At 40.7% G+C, this 26,255-nt stretch overlaps 2 protein-coding genes across 3 annotated transcripts in view; both read right to left on the reverse strand.

The window, feature by feature from the left end:
• Positions 1–429: 429 nt before the first annotated feature.
• Positions 430–15,213, reverse strand: HSD17B7 (hydroxysteroid 17-beta dehydrogenase 7). 2 transcript variants are annotated; one of them, XM_063298528.1, is made up of 9 exons: positions 15,086–15,213; positions 12,701–12,904; positions 11,564–11,656; positions 6,999–7,110; positions 4,517–4,711; positions 2,771–2,875; positions 2,013–2,069; positions 1,292–1,390; positions 430–566 (listed from the first exon to the last, which is right to left on the reverse strand). In XM_063298528.1, the coding sequence occupies exons 1-9, from the start codon at positions 15,118–15,120 to the stop codon at positions 468–470; spliced, it is 999 nt and encodes a 332-aa protein (XP_063154598.1). In that variant the 5' UTR covers positions 15,121–15,213; the 3' UTR covers positions 430–467. The 2 variants fall into 2 exon arrangements, with proteins under 2 accessions (XP_063154598.1, XP_063154596.1); XM_063298526.1 differs by having other exon boundaries at positions 6,999–7,113.
• A 5,716-nt stretch (positions 15,214–20,929) lies between these two features.
• The window catches only part of DDR2 (discoidin domain receptor tyrosine kinase 2), a 68,166-nt gene continuing 62,840 nt past the window's right edge, over positions 20,930–26,255 (reverse strand). Inside the window, exon 17 of the mRNA XM_063298529.1 lies at positions 20,930–24,871. Coding sequence (XP_063154599.1) covers positions 24,737–24,871 — 135 coding nt within the window. The 3' untranslated portion in view covers positions 20,930–24,736. The remainder of the gene's footprint in view (positions 24,872–26,255) is intronic.

Genomic DNA, 26,255 nt, shown 5'->3' on the forward strand with positions numbered 1-26,255 from the left:
AAAGCCCTGCACCGTTTTTCACATGCACCCACATTAAAAAGGCATGAGGCTTTGATCATGCAGTAATGCCTGCCATCTTGTCTTTTTGACCCCCCTTGCAGATGTCCCTGCTATGGTGAGTAATGTCAGCCTCCTTGGCCCTTGCCTGTCCATGCAGGCCAGTCCTTTTGCCATTCCCCCCCCCCGTTTTGGGGTCCCAGGCAGGGGTGTCTGGACTTCTTTCATACAATCAAATGCCAGGACTGTGTTTGGGGGCCCAGGTAAGGGCGACACACACTGAATTAAAAAACATCACTATTGGAGTGTCGACAAAAAAAGACATTATAAAAATATCTTGAGGAGAGATTAAATAATAAGGTGACTCCGATTTCTTTCATACTCTAGTCCAAAAGCAGTCCACTAGAGAAATCTGGTTTGCAAACCGTGTTCCAAGGGGAAGAAACATTTTCCTGCAACCAACAGCCTTGCTATTTTTTATGTGAGCAATTGCTGCTCACTAAAACCTGTTTTTCTAATTCCAATATCTTCTTGTAGAATTTCTCTGCCATGTCTTCACTAAGATCCATCTGAAAGACAAAGAAACAGGCAGTAATTAGGGGTGAAAGATTTAAAGGGCTAGCTCAGCTTCTGTCTCTTATTTGAGATCTTTTCCTCCCAGGAGGTACCCAACTGAAAACCACTGAAGTTGAAAGTATGTACAATCCAAATCCAGTGTCAGAAAAGCTGAAATCCAAGATTAAATGAGCTCCCTGGATGGTGCAACAGCTGAATCTCTGCCTAGAGCTATACATAGAGTCCCAGAAACTAGACTGAATTGCGGAGAGACAAACTCAAAATGCTGGGTTTGTATATTTGTCAAGATCCAGTTTGGGATATGCCTAAAGAGCCCTGTTTCCACATGTGTCTGCCTCTGTCTTCTGGACAGAGTGGCTATTTGTAAATCAACTCACACCATAGTGCTGAGCATGACAAAAATGTGTTTGGGCCTAGGCTCTAACAGAAGAAAATTAGGGGGATTAAAAAATGAGGAAATATGGGGATGTTTGCAGTAAGTAAGATTTACAGAGAAATTTCCCTCCAATTTCTAACACTCCAGACACATTAACATTTGCCTATGTGATGTTTATAAGATGTGTGGGAAAAGGACTTTCTCATAATCCTCAGTGGGAGCTCTAACCAGGCTTTACATTGCCTGGTTACAGAACTGTCCAGAACTATATGGCACAGCACATTACAACAATGGCAAAGGAAGAGTGCTTACGCATATCGCTCTTCAAAGGAATGTATTTACCTTGCGGGTCTCAGTATAATTCTTCCCAAAGAAGGTGGTACAGCTGTGATATTTCACCAGGGGATCCAGCAACTCTGGCTTCTGCTTGAACAACCAAATCTAGAAGGGAACACAAGCATTTCTTATCCCATGGGCTCTCCATTCATGACATACTGTGATAGTGCTGAGAACCTTTGCATCGCAGCACTGGCTGCCTCCTCACAGAAAACGAGGAACAGGGTGATCTATCTAAGGAACTGCAGGAGGAGAGAAAGAGGAGCACCTAAAGAAGCTAATAAGCAGGTCAACAGAGTCTAGAGCAGGGGCAAAACACCAGTGTGTTAAAAGAGGTGGAAGCACCACTCAGGTTTTAAGATAGTTTTGCTGGATTTCAGCGTGCATGGAAGCCAGGCCATCTATCCTGGTCATTGCTGAGCTCTGCTCCTGAATTCTGACTCAACGAGGTCAGTCTGCAGTCACTCAGCAGTGAGGGAAAGAAATATTTTATGGATGTCATACATCAGTTTTATAGATTACTTGCCTATTTCTTTTTCCTTAAAAGGCATGTGCTAAGCAAGCACGGATAGAAGACCAAACCAACAGTATCTCCTAGAGTTTTCCTTATACCACAATAAAACTGCTATCAGCTTTGAGGCATGGGACCTACACAGGACAGGACAGGACAGAACCAACTAGACTGTAAAGATACCATGAGCCATGGACATACACAACAGCATTTTACCTGTGCTTCTGCTCCATTGTATGGTGTCAGGGTGTACGTGGGGGTGCACAGGCGTAACTGGTAGAGGAACAAAAGCAAGAAGTTAGCTGTCTCTTCCCCCCACAAAAACACATGGCAACTAAAGAACCAGTTTCAAAAGAACCAGTTTCACCAATTCACTGAATATTAACCGTGGTAATATTCCAGTCAGAAAATTCTGAAATAGGACTTGTACTGTGGCACTACTGTATATGATGGATAGGCAACCTTTCTGAGCTAAGAACCTAGTTACAATTTTAACAGCAGATGGTGAAAGTATTCACAAAATGGCCACCATGGGAACCTTGCCACAGTGGACACAGCCACTAACAAAGCACCCGTTTGCCAAAAGGTAAATCAGACCAATCCTCCCAATGGAATCTTTTGGATACCAAAAGTAGACCTGTAATGATGGGTACTAAACACAAGTGCTTCCTTTGGCAATAAGCCAGCTTCTGTTTAATTTATTTGAAAAGAATCCCTTTAGAGTCAAAAGGGCAGAGAACCTGTTGGGCACCAAAGAAGGAGTCTAGGGGCACATTGGTACCTGCAGGTACTAAGTGGTTTATCCCTGTGTAGCAAAGTAAGAGAAAGCTATACCACAATTTTGTATTTTTCAGAGTAAGCTGAATCCTGGTGTGCAAATTCAATTTTTTCTATGATTCTTTATGAAATTGAATCAATCTCCATCTCCCCCAAATTTACATCCATGGAACAGTAATGCTTCAAAAGGCACTTACCAGCCAGAAGAAAGGGAAAAGCAGCTTCCAGAAAAGAGGTGACATCATTTCATATGTCATGTTGGTCATCACAATGCCTGGACACAGGACACTTGAAAATAAGCCCTAGTTGCAGAAAAGTGGGGGGGGGGGGAGAGAGAGATGGGAAGTGGAGAGAAGTTCCTCAAATAAAATATAATCACATATAGTCACGCTCACCTATGCCTGCAGGCTAATACGGACCAGAAGAAGGAAATAAACATTTTTCTAAGCTTCCTTTTCCAAAACTTTGTGGATATAAAAGCAAAAACCAGCACAGAAATTACTGTTGAGTTAATGCCCCATTCAGTTGTTCCACCAGGGGAGCAAAGGGAAGTAGCTGGCCTTGAGGCCTATGTGGAGGAACCTCACAGAGTGGAATTGCTCTCAAGACTTAGGGATCTTTTGGTGAAGAGGGTGGCTGTTGTCCAAATGGGACAGCATTTCCCACCTCCAGGTGGGACTTTCAAAATTATATAGGAGTTGGAGATTTAAGTGATCAGTAATTTAACTACTACAACCTCAACTACACAATGGCACAAGCAGAGAATGAATGGGTGCAACTTCTTTCTTAGAAACAAGCCCCATCTCTAAATGTGGGCATCTACTGTATCCAGAAACTCTGTGAGGGAGTTCAAACCAGTCTCATGCTGGCTGGGGAATTCTGGGAGTTGAAGTCCACACACCTTAAAGTTGCCAAGGTTGAGAAACCCCGTTCTATGTAGTAGCCTGGCTTTCTCTTGCCAGCTGCCTCCCAAATCTTGAATCTCAGCCCTTTCACTTGCCTTCTTTTCAAATGTGGGGCCTGGCCCATATGGAGAAAAATGGCAGCCAGAAGGACAAAGAATGTGAGAAAAGACATGAAGGGAGAAGTCATGGTTATGTTCTACCTTGATAATGCCAATGCAATACATAGGCACATTAGTCATTTGAATAATGAGATAGGGTCAGAGCAATGGCAAATCCTAAATCTGCATCAATAGGTATCCAAAAATAAAAAAATAAAAAATAAATAATGTGTCTCTACCTGAACTATGTAAATTTGGTAGATATGTTTACAATGCCTTATTTGCTTCCATTAGTTGCGATGAAGGCTGATGTTGTAAGATATTTGAAATCTATAAATCCGCCCCTTCTCTTGCTCTGAAGCTTCAGAAATCTCAGCTAAGCATTATTCACAAACTTTAAAGCTTATCTTTCCAGCCACCTGGACAGGAAACTAGTTCTTTGGTGTTTCTGCTGTAGTCCCCTGAAAATTTATTTATTTATTTTTTAAATTTGTCCCTGCCCATCTCCTCCCGTCGGGGGATTCTGGGCGGTCTACAATACTTAATTAAAACAACAACCATATAATAAATAAAATATACAAATATAAAATTACTCTAATAAATAAATAAATATAAATAAGAGTAAAAAAGTAAAAAGTCCAAGTGGCAGAAGAATCTAAAACAGTCCAAGTGTGGGAGGAGTGGTCTATAGCAGCCGTTCCCATGTAGATCTATTCCCCTCTCCGCCCCAAGTGAGGCAGCAGAGCCAGGTCTTCAGACTCCTTGAGTGATGGGGCCAGTCTCACCTCTGGGGACAGTGTGTTCCACAGGGTGGGCACTACTGCAGCGAAGGCCTGCTTCCTGGACCCCGCCAAACAGAGTTGTCTTACAGACGGGGTCCGCACATGCCCTCTCTGCACGATAGGGTGGGACGGGAAAATACAGAAGTGCTGAGTCTCACCTGCTTGTTAAAATGGTTGTTTAAAGCCACACTTGCAAGATCAGTGCAGTATTTAGAGGAGCTGTAGGCCTCTTTGCCTTGCTTGTGTTGGAAGTCATCAAGACTAAAGTTAGACTTATGGGCACTGACCGAAGACGTCCAGATGAGCTGGGAAGGTTTTTCAAGGCAGCAAAGCAGAGGCTCCAGCTGCCGGATCTGAAAGTAAACAAACCAAGATTTCCTAAGATTTCAAACCTATAGAACTGAGAAATGTAGCAGCTGTACATTATGATCTGCTATGATGGCATGCCTAGTTTCAGAAGCCCGAGAAAAGTGGCCAAAACCAGTTCTCAAAATGCTAATGCACAATGTGATGAGGTTGATTGTCCAATATTGATCAACAGACTATTCAAACAGACCCATCTTTATGCAGTAATGCTCTTTAGCTCTCTGCCTACAAGGAGAAATCTCAGTGTAATTTTTTTCTGTTCAGAAAAAAATACACAATGTATGACAATGCAATTTGTGCATTATGTGGATATGAGCCCTTCTTGCAAGAACATGTCCTGCATTTTCTGTTATTAAAAACAAGAAATTATCATCACTTGAATACCCTTTTCCCTAGAATGGGTCCAATACTGCAACTGTTTCCCTTTCTGCTTTTCATGGTATCAACATGGAACTCCTAGGCAATGCCCTGCACTCTTCATTCATACAGTAAGAAAGTGCTGCACTAACCCGATTATCCTTGAACAAGAAAATGAGGCCCCAATGCAGCCTCCTAAAAACTTGTGGCTGCCAAAGCCCCCCTAAAGTCATTACGAATACTTTCAGTGCTACAGGAAGAGGGAAGGATTAAACCCATGGGGAAATCCCTGGCTCTTCTGGCCACAAACTTCTTGGCATGCAGGCTCCAGAGAGCCACTCCAAGGCCAAATGGGGTGTGCGGCCTGAAGAATGTCGCCTTTCCTTGTTTTTGAAAACTGGGGGCCTCTACACTTTGCCAGTCCAAATTAATAGCCTGAATTTCAGAAAAGGGCTCACAAGATTGTAATTCGCATTGAATTCTGTGTGGGTGAGTGCACTGTATATTCAACAGGGAATCTGAACTACTCTTGTCCAGCTCTTCAGCAATCCTGCCGTCAGGCACGCCTGCCATCTCTGCATATGAACCTTTTCTCACTAATCTGGGTGACTACTATTTCCCCAAATTTAGAGAGGATTCTCTCTCTCTCTCTGTCCTTTAGAGTCAGTTTTGACTCCTGGCGACTGCCTGGATAGGTCCCTGCAGTTTTCTTGGCAAGATTTCAGAAGTGCCTCCTTCCTAAGGCTGAGAGACCATGAATAGCCCAAGATCACCCAGCTGGCTTTGTGCCCAAGGCAGAACTAGAACTCAGATCTCCAGTTTCTAGCCTGGTGCCTTAACCACTACAACTGGCTCTCTACCCTTAATTTTTAGGGGCTAGTTAAAAAGTTAGCTAGTTATCTCATAATCTGTAGTAAAGCCCTGCAAAAGAAAGAGAGGGGCTGAGGGTCCTGAGACAACAGCACTATATAATGGTTACTGGAGAAAGTAGCAGATCTGAAGACAAATGTCATTTGTTGGAATTCTTTGGCCCATGCTGTCACTGTTTCTTGGAAGTTGTACAGGAATAAATCAGTACTTTTATGAATTAATTTGTCAAATCAATAATTATTGATACTCAGCATCTAATCCACCCAGAGTCACTCTTTGAGTGAGATGGGCAGTGACTAAGCTTGAAATATAAATAAATAAAAATACATAATATCAGATTTTGAAACAGAAGGAAGTCACAGCTAGAAAATCAGATTGACCTTGTATAACTAAGTAAGAAACCAAAACTTATTTCAGAGCTTAGACAATTGTGATAATCAAAATCCAGCAAGAGCCAAAGAGCAGGGTTAGAAGTATTACTTAAGAAATATGATGCATGTAATAATAACAGCAATAATAGTAATTTATATGCCGCCCAACTCCCAGCAACTCTGCACGTTCAGCAAGCAAGCTGATTGCTCAGTCAGAATAAGATAAGTTTATATCTTTTGACTAACCACAGGTGAAGCACAGACTCAGAACCATATATAAAGCCACTACTTAAGGTATCCCAGAGCTATTCTGGGTTTTGCCCAAATATGTAAAACTAATCTCTGGGCTATGTACGAGAGCCCTCCTTCGGTGTCCCTAGCCAGACTGGTGGAGGCTAATTGCAGGGAAGCTACTAAACATGTTCAGAGAAATCCACTTAGAAATAATCTTCTGACCTTTGTATGAGTGCATGAAAATCTGCAAACAAGGCCTTGCATGGGGAATAATACACTTTTGTATACCCATTCATTCAGTTTTAGATTAATCCTTGGACAGAATTAGTATCCCATCTGTGCAGTATATAGACTAGATTCCATCCTATACAAACGTTTAAACACCAAATACACAAAATTTGGCTCTGTGAGACATACATACATTTGCTCAAAACTTCCCTACCAATACAAAATGTCCAAAGAAGTTGGTTGCAAAGACTTCCTGTAGGCCATCTGGAGTGACCCCGTCCTGCTGGCTCATCAGCCCCTCTGCTGTGGTCAGCATTCGAAATACTCTACTGAAAAGAAGACAAGACATTATATTTAATTTTACCAAGGAAAGGACTAGCACTTTTAAGAGAGATCAGTACCAAAAATGTTAGTTCCTTGCTATTAAGCATTCGTGTAGAGGACTGATATTTCCTGTTTTGTTTTTGTAAGACTTGGCAGAATCCTTAACTGGCTTTTCATTTGAAAAATTGTAGAACACTAGGATTCTTAAACTTGGCCACCAGCAATCCCTGGTAAAGTTTTAGATGTTCTCCAAGACTTCAATGAAAATAACAAAAAGTGGGCCATGAGTTCTTATATTTTTCTATAACATACAATGAGTTAGTAGCCTCTATTGCTGTTGGCCTGAGCTAGCAGGACTTTACTATGTTCTCTTTGGCAGTATAAATGGTTGCAGATGAACTTTTGGTGAACCTCAAGCTAGGTATATAATCCAATCACAGCTACAGAATTGGACATTGATCTGGAGGACTTTTAAAAGCCTTCACATATGGAGGGCAAGGTTGAAGGAAATCAGAAGACGTCAGTTCAAGAGATTTCAAAAGCTGCATTTTCACACACAGTCTGTGTGATACTTTTGATTGATATGGCTATATGTGTATTATGAACAGGCCGGTGAAAGTAGACTTGGCCTTTTCTATAGGAGACACAAAGCTAGTTGCAGTTGTATGCAGATGGGAAGAAACTTAAAAGAAAACAAGGCAGAGTTGATACAGCACAAATGGGAAATATACAAGCAGGATGAAGTGGCAGGTATCAGTGCTGCTGCCAGAGAGATCCAGTGATTACAATTATCTTGGAAAAGCATCTCCACTTAGTTATTAGTTCCTCAGCAGTAAAAATGGGGAAAAACCTACCTTCAAGTTGATCATCAGGACAAATAAGATGAAGATTGTAAACACTTTATTCAAATAAAATTTGATATATAAAACCAAAGCAAAAGGTAGTTCCTATGTCACACATGAGGTAGCATATACGGGTCAAAAGAGGACTTTGCTTCATTTTGTTCCACTTGAGGGTGTTCATCACTGAGCCTAGACCAGGGTGGGCCTGGTCAGTATTGGGATGGGAGACCACCTGGGAACCTCATGTATGTTGCTTTTGCTAGGGTTAGGGTTAGACAATGAGGGTTAGGGTTAGAGGAAGAGCAGGATACAAGTGTAAATAAAATAGCCATTCATTAGGTTACATGTTAGACTTCAAGTCACTTTAGGATTCTTCCTTGGGAATACTAGCTCTTGGTGTAATCAGGAAAAAAGGTAAGCTTCACAGAATTCAAGTTTTAAAAAATACCATCACTCTAACACCATGGTGTCCCCTCATTTTGAATTGGGCATCTTCCCAGCTCTAACAAGAACCATTTTTGAAAGGGAAGAAAAAAAGCAAATGTAGAAAAATGGAATTCATGAGCAAATAAAGATTATGCTGCTTGGTTAATTGAGAAGGCACACAACGCAACCACAACAACCCAAAAGAACTGCAATGCCTCTGATACAGTAATTACATCTAAGAATTGCTAACGTCAGAAGAATGGGTAAAGAAGCTGCACCAGCTAAAAGACCTTCCTCTTCTGCATAGATATTAAAAGGGTCAGAATTCAATCTTCTTTTATACAAAATCTTCATGAACCTTATAGAATCCCTGGCTATCAAACAATAATGACATTTCTTTTCTATGCCTTCACGTAAAGGCACTTCAGATGGTAGTAATTTCATTCAAAGAGTAAAGTACCCTAACAAAGACCAAATGAGAACATGTCCATACAAGACATTTTCAAAGTCTAGATCACATGTTTAATTAAAAAAAAAAAATGTCTTAGCAGAGTACTTAAAAATAAGGTAAGATAAAACAAAGTGACCTTGGGCCAGTCACTCTCTCTCAGCCCAACTCACCTCACAGGGCTGCTGTTGTGGGGAAAATAGGAGGAGGAAGGAGTATGAGGTATGTCCCCTGCTTGAGTTATTTATAAAGATAATAAAGGCGGGATAGTAAGTAAGTAAGTAAGTAAGTAAGTAAGTAAGTAAATAAATAAATAAATAAATAAATAAAGTTGCTTATCATTGCACAATTTTAAAAGGTAGAAATAAGGATATGAAAAACACGCCAGAAGAAAGGAACAAATATGCAGGGAAAAGTCCAAAGTGTGAGAAGGTTAAGAAATCTGAAGCTTCGTAAGAAAGATTTTAACAGAAGGGTGAAAAAGTAAAGGGACACACAAAGCATGAGATTAACAGAAGGCCTTGAAAGAAAGGAACACAAATTTAAAGTGAAAGAAATATGAAAATGGGAAAAAGCAAAAGAGAGAAAAATTATGATGCTGAACTTATTCTAAATACAAATACTCTAGCAAGGCTGGACCATATCCAGAAAAGTAGCAACTGTGACAGACAGGTTTCCTATATCTGCAACCCCAGTGACAAGAGACATCATGTGGCCAAAAATATAAACAAACAAAACCACTCCACACTTATCTTTTCAAATAAGTCTTCATTTTTATTGGTCCAGATAAATGTACATGTATCTATCAGAGAAACACTTTTAAAAATCCATTTAGGAGTTCCAAGAATTAAATATCTATCTGTATACACACACATATATGAACCACTCTGTAGAAGTCATATAGGTCATATTTTGGACTAAGGCTGATGGCCACTGTTTATCTGACTTTTAATGTGGAAGGAGGATGGTACAAGTCTGTGGCAGAAGCTATATATTCACAACCAATCCTGAAAAAGTTTTGTAAGAGATGTATCAGATTCCCTCAGAAAAGGCAACAGCAAAATAAGCATCTCTCATCCTAAAACTTTTTCTCAGCAGACCAATCTACCCATAATAGGTCTTCATTATCACTTGGAGGCCTGCTGGGCTCAAAGATTCTTTCCTCTTTATGATCCTTGACCACTTTCTCTTAAACTTATGTAAAAACCTGAAGCTCCTTCTCATTTCTGTCTGCACGGGAAGAACTATGGAACTGTTCAAGGAGCATTATCAATTCTGGTCTCCAATGCATCAGATAAAATTCAGGCAGAGGAGAGGTTGCCAAAGCACTTGTTGTGTCATACCAGCTAGAACTCAATTTATGTCTCGGCTCTCAGACAGAATAGGGTTAGGCCATGTTTCTGGTCTGCCCAGGGACATCTGCAGGGATGTCAATGAAATTGAAATGGCAGGTGCAACTGGGTGGTCAAAGCTGCATCCTCTTTTCATGTGCAATGCATGCATCACACACAGGTTAAAAGGAATGGGGCTTTGACTGCCCAGTCACGCCTGACATTTTGATGTTGTTGACACAGCCCACCCCTTGCAGACACCCAAGGGTCCTTCCAATTCTTATTCAATTCAAAATATGAGACAATTCTTTTGTTATACGTAAATATCAGAGATTCTTGTGGATATTTAAATATTAATGGATTTTAAATAGTAGGCTCAAATCAATAAAAGTGCCTCTCTATATTTTTAACTTTAATGTGATCTAAACCTCCTGGTTCTTTTATTTTATTTTATTTTATTTTCTATCCTACCTTTATTATTTTTATAAAAAAGGTTGAACATACTGTGCTAAGTTTCCAGGAATTTTTCTGAATGCCAAGCTTCAAGGAAAAATGCTAGGGAATTCCTGGAAGCTTGGTATTCAGGCAAATCAGCCATCAATAGACACAGAGATAAACCATATTTACACACCATTCAAGAGAGACAATAAAAAAGCTAAGAAGGAAACACGAAGACCAGAACACATCTTCTCCAGCAGGCAACATCTAGATAAGCAGAGATTAACACCAGGCAAACAGTCAAGCAGAAAGCAATACCCTAATCAAGGAACTACCAAGGAGAAAACCACACCCCCACCAAAACTGGCAGGGCAAGCTATGTATATAAACAGGGAGCAAACCCGACACTCACTCGCACTGATGATGTTACCTAGTTGGGTAATGAAATGTCTGCAAGCAAACAACGAAGCTCAGAGAGCATCAAGGACTCCACAAAACAAATAGTAGACTTGGGCTTTCTTTAAGTCAAGGCTTTTAAGTTTCTGACACCAGCATATGGCAAATTATATGTCTAAGCTGTGAAAGGTAGAAAGTCATTTTAAAACATGCAAAGAGAGCTTCTAATTTGTGGATGTCCAAAAATAGCCTGTTGGATATATGTTCTCTAGCGATATTGCACATAAGGATGAAGAAAAGCATGTGGGCAGCCAAGAATAGGATTCTGCTCTTTACAAAGCAGAAACTGTCACACAGCATGGTCCTGGATCCAAGGAGGGAAATTCATGACCATTGTGTGGGTTTAATGTTTCTAACACAGGAAATGGTCCCCATGGGTGAAGAGTAAGGCCAGGTTCCAACTCTGGTTAACCTATTTATCTACTACCCTTTACTGGAACATCCATTGCATCCTTTCCTCCGTTTTCAGAGTCATGCAGAAAAAGAACAATAGATCTCAGCTTATATAATATACCTGGAGAAAAGGCCACGGAGAAGTGACCAGAAACTGACACGTGGCTTTACCATGATCCCAGCATTCAAGAAGAGATAATCCAACCGGTGAAATCTACACAATGAAGGTAAGAGCTGGTTATTGCAAGAAGAAGCAGGCAGTCTCAAAAACTGCTTAATAGGGTAACTTAATTTGGAAGACATAAATGCATAACTAATCTAGAAATATAATACATTAGTAATGTTTGAGATAACACTGTATCTTCCTGGAAGAGGAAGTTCTGGACTAAGTGTTCATGCTTATGCTTAACTGAACTGTTTCAAGCTGAAACCAGAAGGCTGATGTTAGAAACGACCTCTCTCTGGGAAGGAAGACAAAAAATGTGTCCCTACATACTCACATTTAGGAAGATTAGTTTTGTTCTCATAACAGGGCATTTAAACGTCAGTGCCTGAAGAGGAAGAGTCCAGGAAAAGTTTGGGATGATTTATTTACAAAATTATTTCAAATTCGGGCAACTTTGCATTAAAGAGGTAAGTTTCATTCCTTATTTTTAGTTTAACAACACTGTTAGGGCATATATCCAGGCCTACACATGAAACTAATACAATAACTTCGTAACTTCTAGCCTATATTTGAGCCTGAATGTGCAGGGGTTCCCCAAGCCTTGAAAAATATTTCAAGGGATCCTCCAGGGTCAAGAGGTTGAGAAAGGCTGGCCTAGACAATAAAAGTAAAATTAGAATTAGTTGCAGTTGCAGGGTGTTTGGGACCAGCAAAAGCATGCCCCATAATGCCTTTCTCCCATTTTTCTAACTGCTTCTTTGCTAGCCAGGGTTCTCAGGTGTTTGCAGAAAAAATAGTGCGAGAACTCCATTGCCTCCTCCCACTGTCGTTCTATGGTTGGTCCTCTGACTTGTATCTGCTATTGAATGTTTCAGCCTGGTTTTAAAAAAAGATTACTGGTAACCTTAATGTAGCTATTGCTCAAGAAATTATTCAAGAGTAACTTATTGCAGAAATGTGCAACACCAATATGACCTAGAAGTCCACCCTGGAGAATTGATTGAACAGGTTTTACTGAGATACATAAAAGAACAATTATTTATATTAGACTGTGGCCAGCTACTCATCTCATTTCCCTCCCCCTCCCCATACCTCATCTTCATTTCTTCAGCTGCATGTAGGACAGATTCCAGCCTGCCAACATCTATTTTAATTACGCTGATGTCTGCACGGGGGAAGCAGGATAATAGCTTGTCACGGGTGGCATTAGCTTTCTCCATGTTCCTGCAGGCTAAACATATATGGAGGTTTGCATCTTCCTGGAGCAGACGTTCACACAGCGCAGAACCAATTCCACTGCAAGAGTATCAACATATTGTTAAGACCTGTCATGGAGTATCATTATCTAGCCTTATGAAATTCATTATGCAATAGCTGAGAAAGTATATTCCTTAATATCTCTCTGTAAATATATACATTCCATGGATACCAAAGTGGAGATGTTAAGAAAGGTTTACAAATTAGCTGTTCTAAGATACACTAGAGTTGGAGAAGTGAACCAGCAGACCCTGAAACATAGTGGACAGAAGGAGGCTTTGCTTTGCCCTCAGTGACTTCATTTAGCATGCCGAAGAGGACCCTGGAAAGGGATCCAGCTTACAGATGTTTTCCTGTTCTCCTTTCCTGTGACAGATAATCTCACTACCATCAATTATGTAGATATGATGAATGTGAATTTTGGGGACGTAGGACGTCATTATAATGAAGAAAAAACGTATTTATAATGGATCACCCAATTCTTTGGATATAGATCCAACAGACTTACACAAAAGATTACTTGCCATCACTATCTTTGGCAGACGGCTGTTGGTTCATTATCCAAAGAACTGAATATCATTAGAAACACAGACAGATGGAACAGTGTGACAAGCATATAGACAGGCTGCTAGCGAGTTGTGGTGCATATTAGCACCAGTAATATTTGAAAAATATAGGTGTGCCATTCCAGAAACAAAAAAATGGTAGGGAGGATGCTAAAATCCACAAAGTCCAACCTGCCACTTGTTTCACATATACAGTCAACTAAATTTCCTTGCCAAGGAGACTACAATGGGAAAGGCGAATCACCAATCCATATTAGACTGACAGATGACATGTGAGGCTTGTGGCGGTTCTGGATAAGAAGAGCCCGGAGTGAGAGTATACAGACAGGTCTGCTTTTCTGCTACCCACAGGCCTTGTTCCTTAGTTCATAACCTTATTGGTTATGACATCCTCTAACAAGGCACATTCACTCTGTAGACTACATTTGGAACCCTTCAGCCAGAAAATTTGTTCTTCTCCAAAGTAGCCTCTGGTTGCATTTATAGAATAAATTGCCACTATTCTGCCTTGCCTGGTTTCAAGACTAAGATTGCAAAGGCTCAGAAATATTGCCTTCTAAAGCAGTAACAGATTTCTTCTATGGGTAATGTATCCCATTCACCCCCATGAAGAGACTTTTAAGAGCATCCTGGGAAAGAGATCAGTATTAAGATCTCTTCTCCATGCAGATTTTATTATATTTATATTTTTAATTGTAATGGTTTTATATTTTAATCTTGTTTTATTGTAAGCCGCCCAGAGTCCCCCTGTTGGGGAGAGATGGGCGGTGAATAAATTTATAAATAAATAAATTATAAATTTTGGAACCAGGGGTATGTGCAGCAGAAAAAAGCCTTCCTCTGAACCCTTAGCTTAACTATTTGTCTAGATGGTGCCAAATATGATCGCTGAATTATACATTTGGAAGTATTTCATTTTATTGGTCTTAAATCTCTTGCCAGTCCACTTACTTTGGTGATTCCAAGTTACGGTACAAAGAGAGGTTTTTTCCTCTTTTCACCCAGGCAGTTTTATAAAACTTTATCATGTAGAAAAAACACCCAAACACTTTTAGTGTTTCTTCACAAAACTGCAGCTCTCTGACCCCTTCCTTTAAGATCCAGTTATTTATTATCAAGCCTCTAACTCTTTCACATGTAGAAAGGTAAGGAACATGAATATAGTGTTCTAGCAGTCAGTCAGTAAAAAACCAAGCTGTTCTGCCTTTATCCTGCTTTTGGTTAAGGGATGCAAAGACATTAGGCCAGCTGACAAGAATGAAAGTCGAGTCTTAAATAAAAATAGCAAGGCATCCTTTAATTTATTATACTAACATCTACGTTTCAATTCCGTTTCACGACATTTATCCCTACCCTACAGAGCCCCTTCATTTTATCAAGCTTTCTACAAGGCGTCTTAGGATGGTGAGCCCAAGGCAGCGTGTTCTGAAAAGCCATTCAACAATTATTAAATATTAAAATATTAAGTCCCACTGATCCTACGCTAAGATTTTAACCACGTGGTTCATCGTCCCACTGGACCTAAGAATGCTACTCCTGCCGGATCATGTTCCATGGGATATAGACATAAAGACCGGCACATCCTTTCACAGTCACTACATAAACAGATTAAATCTCCCCTTTTCCCGGCTTCAACTCAGCGATCCGCTCTCACCTGGTGGCGCCGGTGACTACAGCTACCCTTTGCATGGCTGTAAGGACCGAGCGACAAGAAGGCGAGCGAAGGCAGAAGGGGGACGCCGGGACCGGCTATACAAATATGGGTAAGCGCCGCCTCCAAGAATCCTCAGAAGCCTCGCCTTCTAAAGCAGGGCCTCGCCCCTCATCAACTCCTCGCTGGCCCAACTTGGCGAGTCCCTTCCCGCCCCCAGCCCGAAGGACGGGCTGGAGTAAATGCGGAAGCCGAGTGGTGGCGTGACCGTAGCCTGACGAAAAAAAGGCGGGATCTGGGGAAACTCAGCCACTCACGTTAGTTACCGGCGTTCGGAAGGCGAAAGAACGCTTCGGTTGGACGCAAAGCGCGGGGGAATATGTGAATAGCTGTGCCGCTGCTCAAAGAAAGTGCGAAAGACAACTAAAGAACGAAGCAGGTGCATATCAGCTGCTGATGAGTAAGTCGAAACTTCGAACCAGTCGAGAGCTGGTTCCTAGACTTCAGCTTTTCCTAGTTCCGTTGGAAGAGATGATAAGATCCTGACAGCCACTGCTTTAGCTGGCTTCAAGTACAGACCTGTGCATATCTACTCAGAAATTAATCCCATTGAGTTCAGGGCATCTTGCTTCCAGGGAACTGAACACAGGTGGACAGCTTTAAAAGGGGTTTAATGAATTCATGGATGGAAACTATTTGGCCTATCACTCACTTCAGCTAAAGAGAACTTCCTAATCTGGAAGGAGTGTGCCTCCAAATAGCACTTAGTGGATGGGCAAATAACAGTGAAAGGCAGAGGCCATCATGTTCTGTGAGCTTTCCACAGACACCTATAAAACTAACTGCAAACATTGGTAAGATTGCTTTAACCCTCCTTTCTTATTAGGGACTCATCCTCACTCCCACTAACTGTGGCATGAAGATGCTGTACCAACTGTTTTTAGACAACCTTAGGATGCAGCTTGTAGGTTATCCTCAGCCCACTGGGGAGGCAGATTACATCCATCTGTAATGATTGCCTATTCTGACATACTCAGTCTCACAAGGGGATTCTTTATGAAAACTGATTTATTGAAAGAATAGTATGCAAATACGAAGAAAGCTGAGAATGAGCAACAGCGCGCCAAATACAAACTAAAAACCCTCGCTTCAAAACCAGCCCCACCCTTCCTCCCTCCTAGCAACCACCCCCTCCCAGGTGTTAGCAACCGTTACCCACCCGGCCTGAGAAAGTAACCTTGAACAGAGTCACTAACCCAAACAGACATTCCACAGTTGCAGTAAGAAGATTACAGCCTGGCACGGCTGGAAATTTCCAACCCGCAAACACGGGCTAGAAAAGTGACATGCGAAACGTTATGATGTATACAGAACATTGAAACGATGAACATGACACCATCCTTTGCCATTCCAGTTTTAAACATTTCTCCCAATACAAGGCTTGATATGAACAACCTGCTTCATTCACAATCTAGGCCAGTGTTTCTGTCATGAGTAAGGATGGCGAGCAGGGGGCTCCCATCCAGACTGTCAAGCGCATGCGTAGCACTGATGAATTGTTCAGCCATTCAAAGAGACACAGATTGGGACCGCCTTAACCCTTGGGGGTTATATGTCTGGGTTTTTCCCACGCTTCTTCTCCAAATTTCTCTGGTAGACTGCCCTGGGATCTCAACATTACTGGTGGAGCTGCTGCTGCTGCTGCCGGTGCCGGTTGTGGGTTAATCGGAGCTGGTTGTTGTAACTGCTGTAGCATGGCAGCTTGTAATGTGTTGATCTGGAGATCTACTTGTTGCTGGTGTTGTTGTAGGGCTGCTGCTAATTGTTGGATGGCTAGCTGCATTTCTTGGTTTTCTGAAGACATTTCTAAACGTATCTCCTTAATTGCTTGTTCCTCCCTCTTTCGATGGGAGGAGTAGTTTGTTAGGATTGATGTCCTAACAACCAGGAAACACACTGAGACAATGAACTGGTCTCTAATATTTATTGCTAGTACTTAACAGGAATCCTAACAAACTGAAGAAGCATGGGAAAAACCTGGAATCTAGAGGCCATAAATTATGTTCTGCCTCCATTCATTATTAAATTAAAAGCTAATTTAATAGTTTATTAAATTTAGTAGTTTATTAAGCAAACCATAAGTTAGCATGCTGTGTGAATATGGCTAAAATCATCCAATTTTTTTGACTAAATATAGTAGATATAATATAATAGGGCTGGTCCCCTTATGAATAAATAGCTGAGAGTAAGTATATACAAACAGTTGTCTCAATGGTGAGATCAGTACTGGGCCTGATTTTTAACTGTTTCATATCTGGACTTTGGGGTGAGGAAAAGAAATGCTTAGTTGGCAGATGTCGCCAATCATTCAGGGTGGTGAAGACCAAATCAGATTACAATGAATTTGAAAAATGCTTGTCTGGCCACACTCATCTGAATCAGGTGATTGGAGAGTAGACCAGTGAATGAAGTTCTGTATAAAAAAACATAAAAGTGATGGATTCAGATAGAAATAAAACTTCCACCAGTAATACTTAAACTGCTAATGATTAATCAAGAAAGGGATCTTGAGATTGGTAAGGAGACCAGTGACAATAGGAATCCAGTGTGCAGCAGCTTTGAAGAGGGGAAAAAATAAACAGGATTTTCATGACAGCATTTGTATACCCACATCTCCTTGGTTCATCATATTCTGAACTATAGATTTGTATCACCCAGCAATCTCTTGTGGTCTGTCAACACAAGGTTTATTTACTTTAGGCCTCAATAAAACTTGAGCAGAACTCGAACAGAGGCTCATGGATAGGGCCAAAATCTCCATCTCCGTTATAATAGAATTGCCTTGTCCTCCTGGACTCCACGTAGCTATTTTTTTTAAAGATCATTTATGCTCCACCAGGAGGCTTTTTCTCTGCACCACCCATCAGGGCGAGAGCTGGAAGATACTTCAACCTCTCGTAAATCGTATTAGAAATATGCAGGTTGAACCTGTATCCCATGTTCTGTTAAAATGTCCACTCTATATACAATAGTGATTAAAAGCTATCACCCCAGTTATTACAAAGTTTAATTTCTCTCATGACAAGGAGTTCACTGTTTTCCTTTTAGATGACCAAGTTTTAAATGTATCAAGAGTGGTGGCAAAATGTTTATCTGTAGCTTTAGCCTACTGTATAGGAATTGGATGGTGGCTTCTATGTAATATTTAGATACACACATACACACACACACACAGTTGTATATATTTTAATGTTTGTTGGCTTGGTCTGGTACCATAAATTAATAAAAAATAATTATATGCCCCCACCATTTCCAGTTTCCAGCTGCTCAGTTCCAGGCTCACAGTTGTCCATAATGGTCGCAACCACAGTTGTGAATACTCATCACAATTGAGCAGTATGTCCTCCACCTGAGCACCAAGGGAACATCAAAAGTGACCTCCTGTTGCAATCCCATCCCCATTCCCATCCTTGCCAAACTTGTTTTTGCAGCAGCACAAAAAATGAAGGAGGCTTTTACCACTGCTGTCCTGAAGTCCTCTTGACCCAACCTTGAGTCAGCCCAAAGCTATACTGGCATAAAATTTGCTGCCCTCATTGCCAACCACTATTCTGCTTCTATTTCAAATCATTGCAGTTGTATGTCTTCCCTCCATGGTAATGAGCAACAAAGCCATACAGATTTTACCTACCTTGAGGGGTAAATAAAGGGGGAAATTCTTTAATACTGATACAGCTAAGGACAATTTTAATCTGTCCCACTCAGGAGTCTAGGACAAGACAGCAACTCATGGGAGAACAAAAACAGCAAAAAATGTTGCCAGGGCTTGCTTATACCATGATTAAAGGCAAATGCAGATAGGCCCCAAGTCACGGTTGCTAGCTGACCCTGCCCCCCGAACCAAGGGCTGTGGAGGGAAGAGTGCCAAGAAGCCAGAAATGGCAATTGGTGGAGTTCCAGCCCACCTCCAGAGAGCTCCAGTCTCTCAAATCACAAAAGAGAAATTTTGCAATGTGAATTTTGGGCAGGTGAGCGGGACAAAAATTACTGTATTTTGGTAGTTGAACAAAGACATTAGCATGGTAACCGGGGCCAGAGCCCCGTATCAAATTGCCCACAACTAAAACTTCCAGGGTCATATTTTCCCTTGTCAAAATCTATAGTACATGGCCTAATGAGTCTAAATCTAATCATGCCATTTCAAAATGATTAATGTAGACGTGAGAAAAAGTATGTATTTCACAAAAGTAGGGACCCCAACATTTCATGAGATTTAACACTCTTGTGAAATTTCAGCCATTTAATTTCTAATTATTTAACACTGGGGTTCTGCAGAAGCCACCTTGAGCAGGCACATCATTATGTCCACAGGCATCATACTGCTGACCCCTGCCTAATCCAGTAACGCTGAAAAAGCTTTCAGTGATGTTGTAGTGACTTGCATAAAGGAAAACTCTGAAAACCAGTCCTCTATGTCATCTTTATTTAAAAACCATTGTTCCTGAACAGATGTGCCTAGTTACTGGACTTAACAAAATATCAAATGAGATAATGAATTTCTACTTCTCCCTTGAACTGTTACAGTTTGGCTTGTGTTCTGGTTATACTAATGATAAAATGCAAGTGTCTTTGAAACGTCACTGACTGGTCTAGAAATTACAATCCTGTGCCCTAATGTGTGACCCTTGGCCATACTATAAATTCAGTGAATACTGTAGTCTATCCATTAATTTGTGTCATCAGAGTAATAATTGTAAATGTGAGGAGAAAAATCAGCAGACTCTCTTCTGGTGTTAGAGTTCACTGAGCTGATTGCAGCCTCTAGCCTGGGGTGAGTAGCCTTCTCAGTTGTACACTGCATTTTCTGAAAGGCACTTTTTGTTCTCCGACTCTTACAGGAGTGTGGGTGGGAAAGCTGGAATTTTCTTTAAGAAAAATAAAAGAGGGTCAGTAAAATAAACACGTCGAGACTATCTTAGTCTTCATTTACTTACCTGGATTAATTAAAAAAAACATACTATTTAAAACTATGCTACCATAATTTGGGAAAAGCCCAGATGTCATGAAAAAAGAAGCTGGGAGATGCTTGAGTTCATAGATTGCCGACCTCTGCTTCAGGACCTAGTGGGATATTTTATGGGGAGTTTGCAAGTGAGTATCTCTTTTAAAAATAGATAAAAACACTGAGTAACTGCCTTTACTAGTTTCTGTAGTTACTTATACAAACCACTGCTTATTTCAAGGTTCTGAAATTTGCATCTGCCCAGTTTGATTTGTACTGCACTGCAAATATGACTTAGATACAGTGTTATGGATGAATTTATGAACACTTCCTTGTATATTGAAGGCTTGGGGGGAAAAGGATGATTCACATCTGTTCAAATTTACAAAGCTTCCCAGCCTGGTCAACAATAAAGGATTATTTTTTGCCTTATTCTCCTATTGTGAGCAATGTGAGGTTTATTGGCTTTATCTTTCTTGAGGGGATGAGTAAAGGAATGATTATTACTGGTTGGGAGTAAGAGCTGTACTTTAGTGATTGACTGTCACAGTGATTGTGGGCAGTGATATAAGATATGGTAAATCATCTGTAAGCAATTAAACTGATAGTTTGATAGTCCTTCATTGTACCATTGCATCAAGAGGAATATGATACAGAAGTATGTATTGCAACCTTTATATAATCACTATTTTGGTTATTAAATACAGAATCTCTAATGTATCATGGAAATCTACAACTGGATGCTGGTTTGAAATCCTGGGAGTTTTCCTACTGTATTTGGAAGGCATTAGGTGATGAAGGACTGCCTTATAATAACCATACAATGTTGGGACCCAATTAGAAGCTCAAGTGGAAACCCAGCTTGCTGTTCATTTGTCTAGCCAATTCATCTATAAAATGGGAGAGGTAAATGATATCCATTCTTCGAAGGAAGAGTGTAGGAGTGTAGGGTACGTGAACATTCTTCTCTTCCTACATTTAACAGTTTAAATTCTATTTTACCCCTAGCCTTGCTCTGATTCCATAAGTGAACTATTCCTGTGAGGTTTATGAGCACAGGATAAGTACAGTGGATTGCTCAGGGGAAAAATCTACTATGGCTGCATCCTAAATGAGGAATCAGGAAGAAATGCTATTGAATTAAAAACAGTAAGCCTCACAAAAGAAGCCAGGTTTTGCTGCAGGCCTTTGTATCTATATAAGCACACATTAATTGGTAAACAGAAAAAACAGAGTTGGAATGCATGAGCTTAAAGACAAAAGAGCCAGGCCAATAACTTCACTTTTCCTATCTTTGACCAGTGATCAAAGGAAAGGTAGAGAAGCTGACCATAAAGACCCACAAAGCATGATTTAAGGCTGTTTCTGGGATGGATGCCAAGAAAGCAGAAAGAGAGATTCCAGCAGCAATTGTGAAATCCATTAGTGCAGTATGTGTTAAAACTGGGCAGCAAACATACTTTCTCGTCTCAGTCAAAACATGTCAAGACAGACCAGCCTTGAGGTTTCAGGGAATAATCTATCCCCCCCTCCTTATCTTTTGCTTAATCTCTCCAAGGAATCTTACTTTACTATTTGTGAACTATTCCATTATAGTTGTGTGGTTCCCAGATGGTTTTCAAAGTTATTGAGACAATCTGGTCTTTGTTTAGAGTCTGCTGATCCCAAAGCCTGTAAAAGAAGCAACTCACCCATTAATTCCTTATCATGCTCTAGACTTTCTAGCAATTAGCTGATGGTTCCAAGTCATCTCTACAAATCACAACTTCTTGGTGTTCTGACACCAAACAAATAAGGAGTCACTGGTTTCATATACGAAAACTATAGCATTAAAAACATTCTCATCACTACATTTTGGAAAATAACAATCTGATATTCACAATGGAGAAATCTAAGACATTTGATTGCCAGAAGCATGAACCAGCCTATTGTTAATTAATATGGTTCATAATCTATTGAGAACTACATACATCTTTTGGAATACCATTCAACCTGCATCCAAAGGAGCCTGATTGTCATCTAATAGGCCCCTCTTTCTTAGATTCTACGTACAAAAGATAGAACAGATCTATAACTGCATGTCACAGTGATTTTTGAGTTTTGATCTAGCAGCAGTCCTGTGTTTTCTTGCTTTATTTATGTATTTATTTGCTTAACTGGACATCCCAACTGTACACATTTTCTGTTGTCATTTTCTAACCCCCATACTATGCATGATTTAATAATTACCATTTTCTAAAGTCCATGGGCTGCTTGTGATTCTCCTAGATCTAATTTGCATGCCCCAGCACCATGAGATTATACTGCCAAATGTCAATGGTTTTTTTCCTTTAAACAGGAGTGGGAATGGGAGCACGAGGACCTCTGGGCAATTTTGCCACTCTCGTACTAAACTCCCATATCTCAAACCCTCAAAATGGCCTGAAATTGGTTCGTGAGTGTGTGTGTGTGTTTTAGCAATTTGGGGAATTGAGAGTGGGAGGTTTCTAAGAATCTCCCAACACACGGAGAATTTGAAATGTGCTCCCCAAATAGCTATTTTGGCTATTTTTCTGTGTTTTAAGGGTGGAGATAGGAGCAGTTTTCCCTCCTGGAGGTGTCCTGTTCTGCTAGCAACCTTTAAAATCTTGAAAAGATGCAAAAAATGGCTGAAAGAAGTTAAGTCCCTCTCCTTACAGTGACATGACCAGATCACCAAAAGGTTTCCTATGGTCCACTGGAAGGTCAGGAGCTGAGCTGCAGTTCTTGACCACTTTGCTCCACCCTGTTCTGAAGTAAAGAGCACCAAATATGCTAGCTTATCTTCATATGCTCCATTCCCTTGATCATTCTGGTTGCATTTCATTGCCCTTCCTTTTGGCATATTCTCTTTTCTGAGATGGGCAATCAGAATTATACACAGTATTCCAGGCTTCAGACTTCCACAACCCATGAGAGGACATTTAGGGCACCCAGAAGCATGACTATAAAGCAGCATGTATTGCATCTGTTAGATACCAGGTAAAAGCAAATCCATCTTTGTACTTTATGAACTATCTGCTATAAGCTAAAAACAAGGTCAGGTATTCAAACAGGGAGCCAGAAGCCACAAGGGGAAGTAAGCGAGGTATGCTGAAAAATTATACTAACTGCAGCACAGCACAGGAGGAAATGACTAGTACCTAAGCTCAGAGCAAAAGACACATTCTGAAGCTGCCTAGCATCAAGTCTTTCTATAAAACTGAGGCGAAGAAGGGAGTTGCTTCTTCGTCTGGGCCAGACTTTTCCCAACACTCCTAGTCAATGACTTGGCCAAGCCTGGTTGATTGGTGTCCAGGTGAGATTGCATGTACAAATGGTATGAGGAGCATGCTTTGCTTAAGGAAATCAACAAAGCTTTATTGTTACTCTGCTTTCACTCAGGAACTGCACATCTGTATCTAAAGGACTCTAGTTTATCTTGAGGATGTCTACACCTGCTGACAGTGTGAATGTGTTTCTCCTCTTGTAACTTTCCACCTGTACATCAGGATTGGGTGTCCTTCCTCTTCCAGTAGCACCCAGATCGAGGGCTAGGAGAAATCCAGTACCCCTTGAAGTGGGAGAGGCCAGAGCACTCATTTCCCTACAGGACAGTGAGTGAAGTGTGTTGGACTGAGCAGGGCATATTCTGTAAGAATCCAGATTTTTGTAACACACCCTGAAAAAAGGAAGTTCTACTCAGAGCAATCTAAGTTCCACTCCAAATTAATTACATTTTGCAAACTCTGTATAGTGTTTAAATGATATAAAACTGCATACTTTTTCCCATTTTTTTTCCTTCCTAGCATTTTTCCTGCAGATACAAGGTCTGAATATTGATCTGTTGGTTGCGACAGGAATTAACCAACAAACTTGTCACCAGAGCCTGATGTCATGGGCTGAGAGAGAGTGACTGGCCCAATCAGCTTTCATACCTAAGGCAGGACTAGAACTCACAGGAGCCTTAACCACTAGACCAAACGAGTTCTCACATACTTTTTCTAATTATACCCAACTTATTCTGGATTAGCAAATCCTGTCCTAAATCATAGAAAATCTGTTTCAGTACCTCCTTTGGCTTTTGGGATTTTAGCAAGCTGTGTGTGTAAAAACCAAGAAGTACTAGAAACTTTTCTAATGAAAGCTGACGTTCTAAACAAGCTACGTTCTGTGTCCAATAAGACATTCTGCTCTTTTACTGCCTCTTGCACACTTGCAGCCCCTACACACAGCACTGGCATAAAGCGCTGCTGTTCTAATTGCTTCAGTACTTTCCTATTGCATGTCCCTATTTCCAGCTCAGTTCCATTTTCAAGCTTTTTTACATATCCTTTTTTATGGAAAAAAGAATATATTTTCTTCTTCACTTTCACAGACAAACTCCATTCATAAAACACAACCTAGAACATTTACAAGATAAATAACTTTTTCGTTCTTTGCCAGTCCAAAACACAGCACCTTGAATGAGGTTATGTGGCAGACCTGGTCAGATGCCCGTTTCTCTCTTGTCTGTCCTTTGATGGCTGATTTAAGTCCAGCTGTGCTATAGAAGGAAATGATGGGTCCAGGTGAAGTGGCTTCACTTCTAGGTATAACTTGGAGAGGGTAACTTGGCAGGGGGAAGGGGTGGTCCACAGTATTTGAAGGCATCACTACAAAGTGGTTGCTTCTTGAAGAAAGCAGTGGATTTCTTGGAAGGAAGGGCGAGCTTTGGTATCTCGTCTCCAACAATTGAGCATTAGCTTATATACAGAATCAGGGCAAAATGGAGGCTGTGGAAGATAAGTCTGAAACAGCAGAGGGAGAGAAAAAAGATTGAAGAAAGACAGAGCAATTTCTTCTTTAAAAAAAACCAAACATTAGAACTTCTTCTGTTCATAGCTATTTCATCTGTAGCATGTTAGTTGAAGAACATGATTCATAGTAGACAGTAATCTCATTTATTTTGTGGTGATAATTTATTACCACAATTTGCATCTCATCCTTCCTCCAAAGAGTTCAGTTAGTTTAGTTTGTAAAATGCTACCTCCCTCTATTCTTGAAACACCACAGTGCAGTAAGCTTATGCTGTAAGTGATTTTATCAACACTTTGCCCAGTAATATTTCTTTTTCTTTGCTAATTACTGGTCTGATCTGCAAAATCAAGTTGAGTAAGACACTGTTTCTTGAAAGCAAGAATGCACAATATTGCTATCTACCCAACCTGAGCCAACCCAGAAGGCAACTTCTGCCTCTCTTTTCCTGCTGTTACACATCAAAAATAGTGTTTTCTGACTTGCACCAGCCCAAGTGGTGCTACCTGGTTTGCCTATTGTGCTTCCTTATATTGTAGGCAAACACCTCCACTCCAATTGGCTACTCTGTGCTGTAACAGGAAGTGTCCCCCCATTTGGTCAGCAGTCACTGCCTTACCTGACCCATTTTTTTTTAAACACGTTCACTAGTAGATTGGTGAAAAGCTGGGCTTTTGTTGTTGTTATTGTTGTTAACTCCCCAGTGAAAGGTGATGCTTTCTCTTTTCTTTTTAACTTTGACAAGAGTTATGCTAGTTTTCCCTTCCGGCCCAGGTGCCAAGAAGAATGATAAAACTGGCGTTTACTTTCTTCCTTCTTTTCACCAGTCCATCAGTGAATGCACCATACAGATGTGTCAAGATGATGTGAGTAAAAAAAACCCTCAAAAATGATCTCAGCTTTATTAACAAAGCTATATCCATGCCTATTCAAGCAAATAAAGCAAACAACAGTTATTCATAGATAGATATTGGATCACATATTAAAGCACTCTAGGCGGTCCTTGCTTAACAACCACTCACTCAGCGCCCAGCCCGCGGTTACATGGTCACCATTTGTGACCTTCACTGCCAGCTTCTGACAAGAAAAGTCAATGGGGAAGCCAGGAAGAGGTTGCAAATGGCAACCACAAGAAGCCACGTTTAACAGCAGCAACCAGAAGTGCCAGAAGTGCTGTTGCTAACTGGTGCGGTCATGTGACGTTGGGCTTTACGACCATGTCGCCTAGCAATGGAAATTCCAGTCCCAATTATTGTTGTTAAGTGAGGAATACCTGTATATCTCCCCAACAGATCAGATGATGTTTCCATTTTCTATGAGTCAATAAACATCTGTCTGTAGCTTATTTATTTATTTATTTAATTTATATCACCGCCC

The sequence above is a fragment of the Candoia aspera genome, chromosome 3, assembly GCF_035149785.1.
Source record: "Candoia aspera isolate rCanAsp1 chromosome 3, rCanAsp1.hap2, whole genome shotgun sequence".
Lineage (NCBI taxonomy): Eukaryota > Metazoa > Chordata > Lepidosauria > Squamata > Boidae > Candoia > Candoia aspera.

What these genes read in the sequence shown, in the direction of transcription:
- HSD17B7 (XM_063298526.1), bottom strand. Translation starts at nt 15,120, where the DNA reads ATGCAAAGGGTAGCTGTAGTCACCGGCGCCACCAG. An exon ending in CTCCGTGGCCTTTTCTCCAG is followed by an intron (nt 7,114 to 11,563) that starts GTATATTATATA and finishes TCTTCTTTTCAG; the next exon opens with TAGAGTATTTCGAATGCTGA. An exon ending in TCTTTGGACATTTTGTATTG is followed by an intron (nt 4,712 to 6,998) that starts GTAGGGAAGTTT and finishes GTTTACTTTCAG; the next exon opens with ATCCGGCAGCTGGAGCCTCT.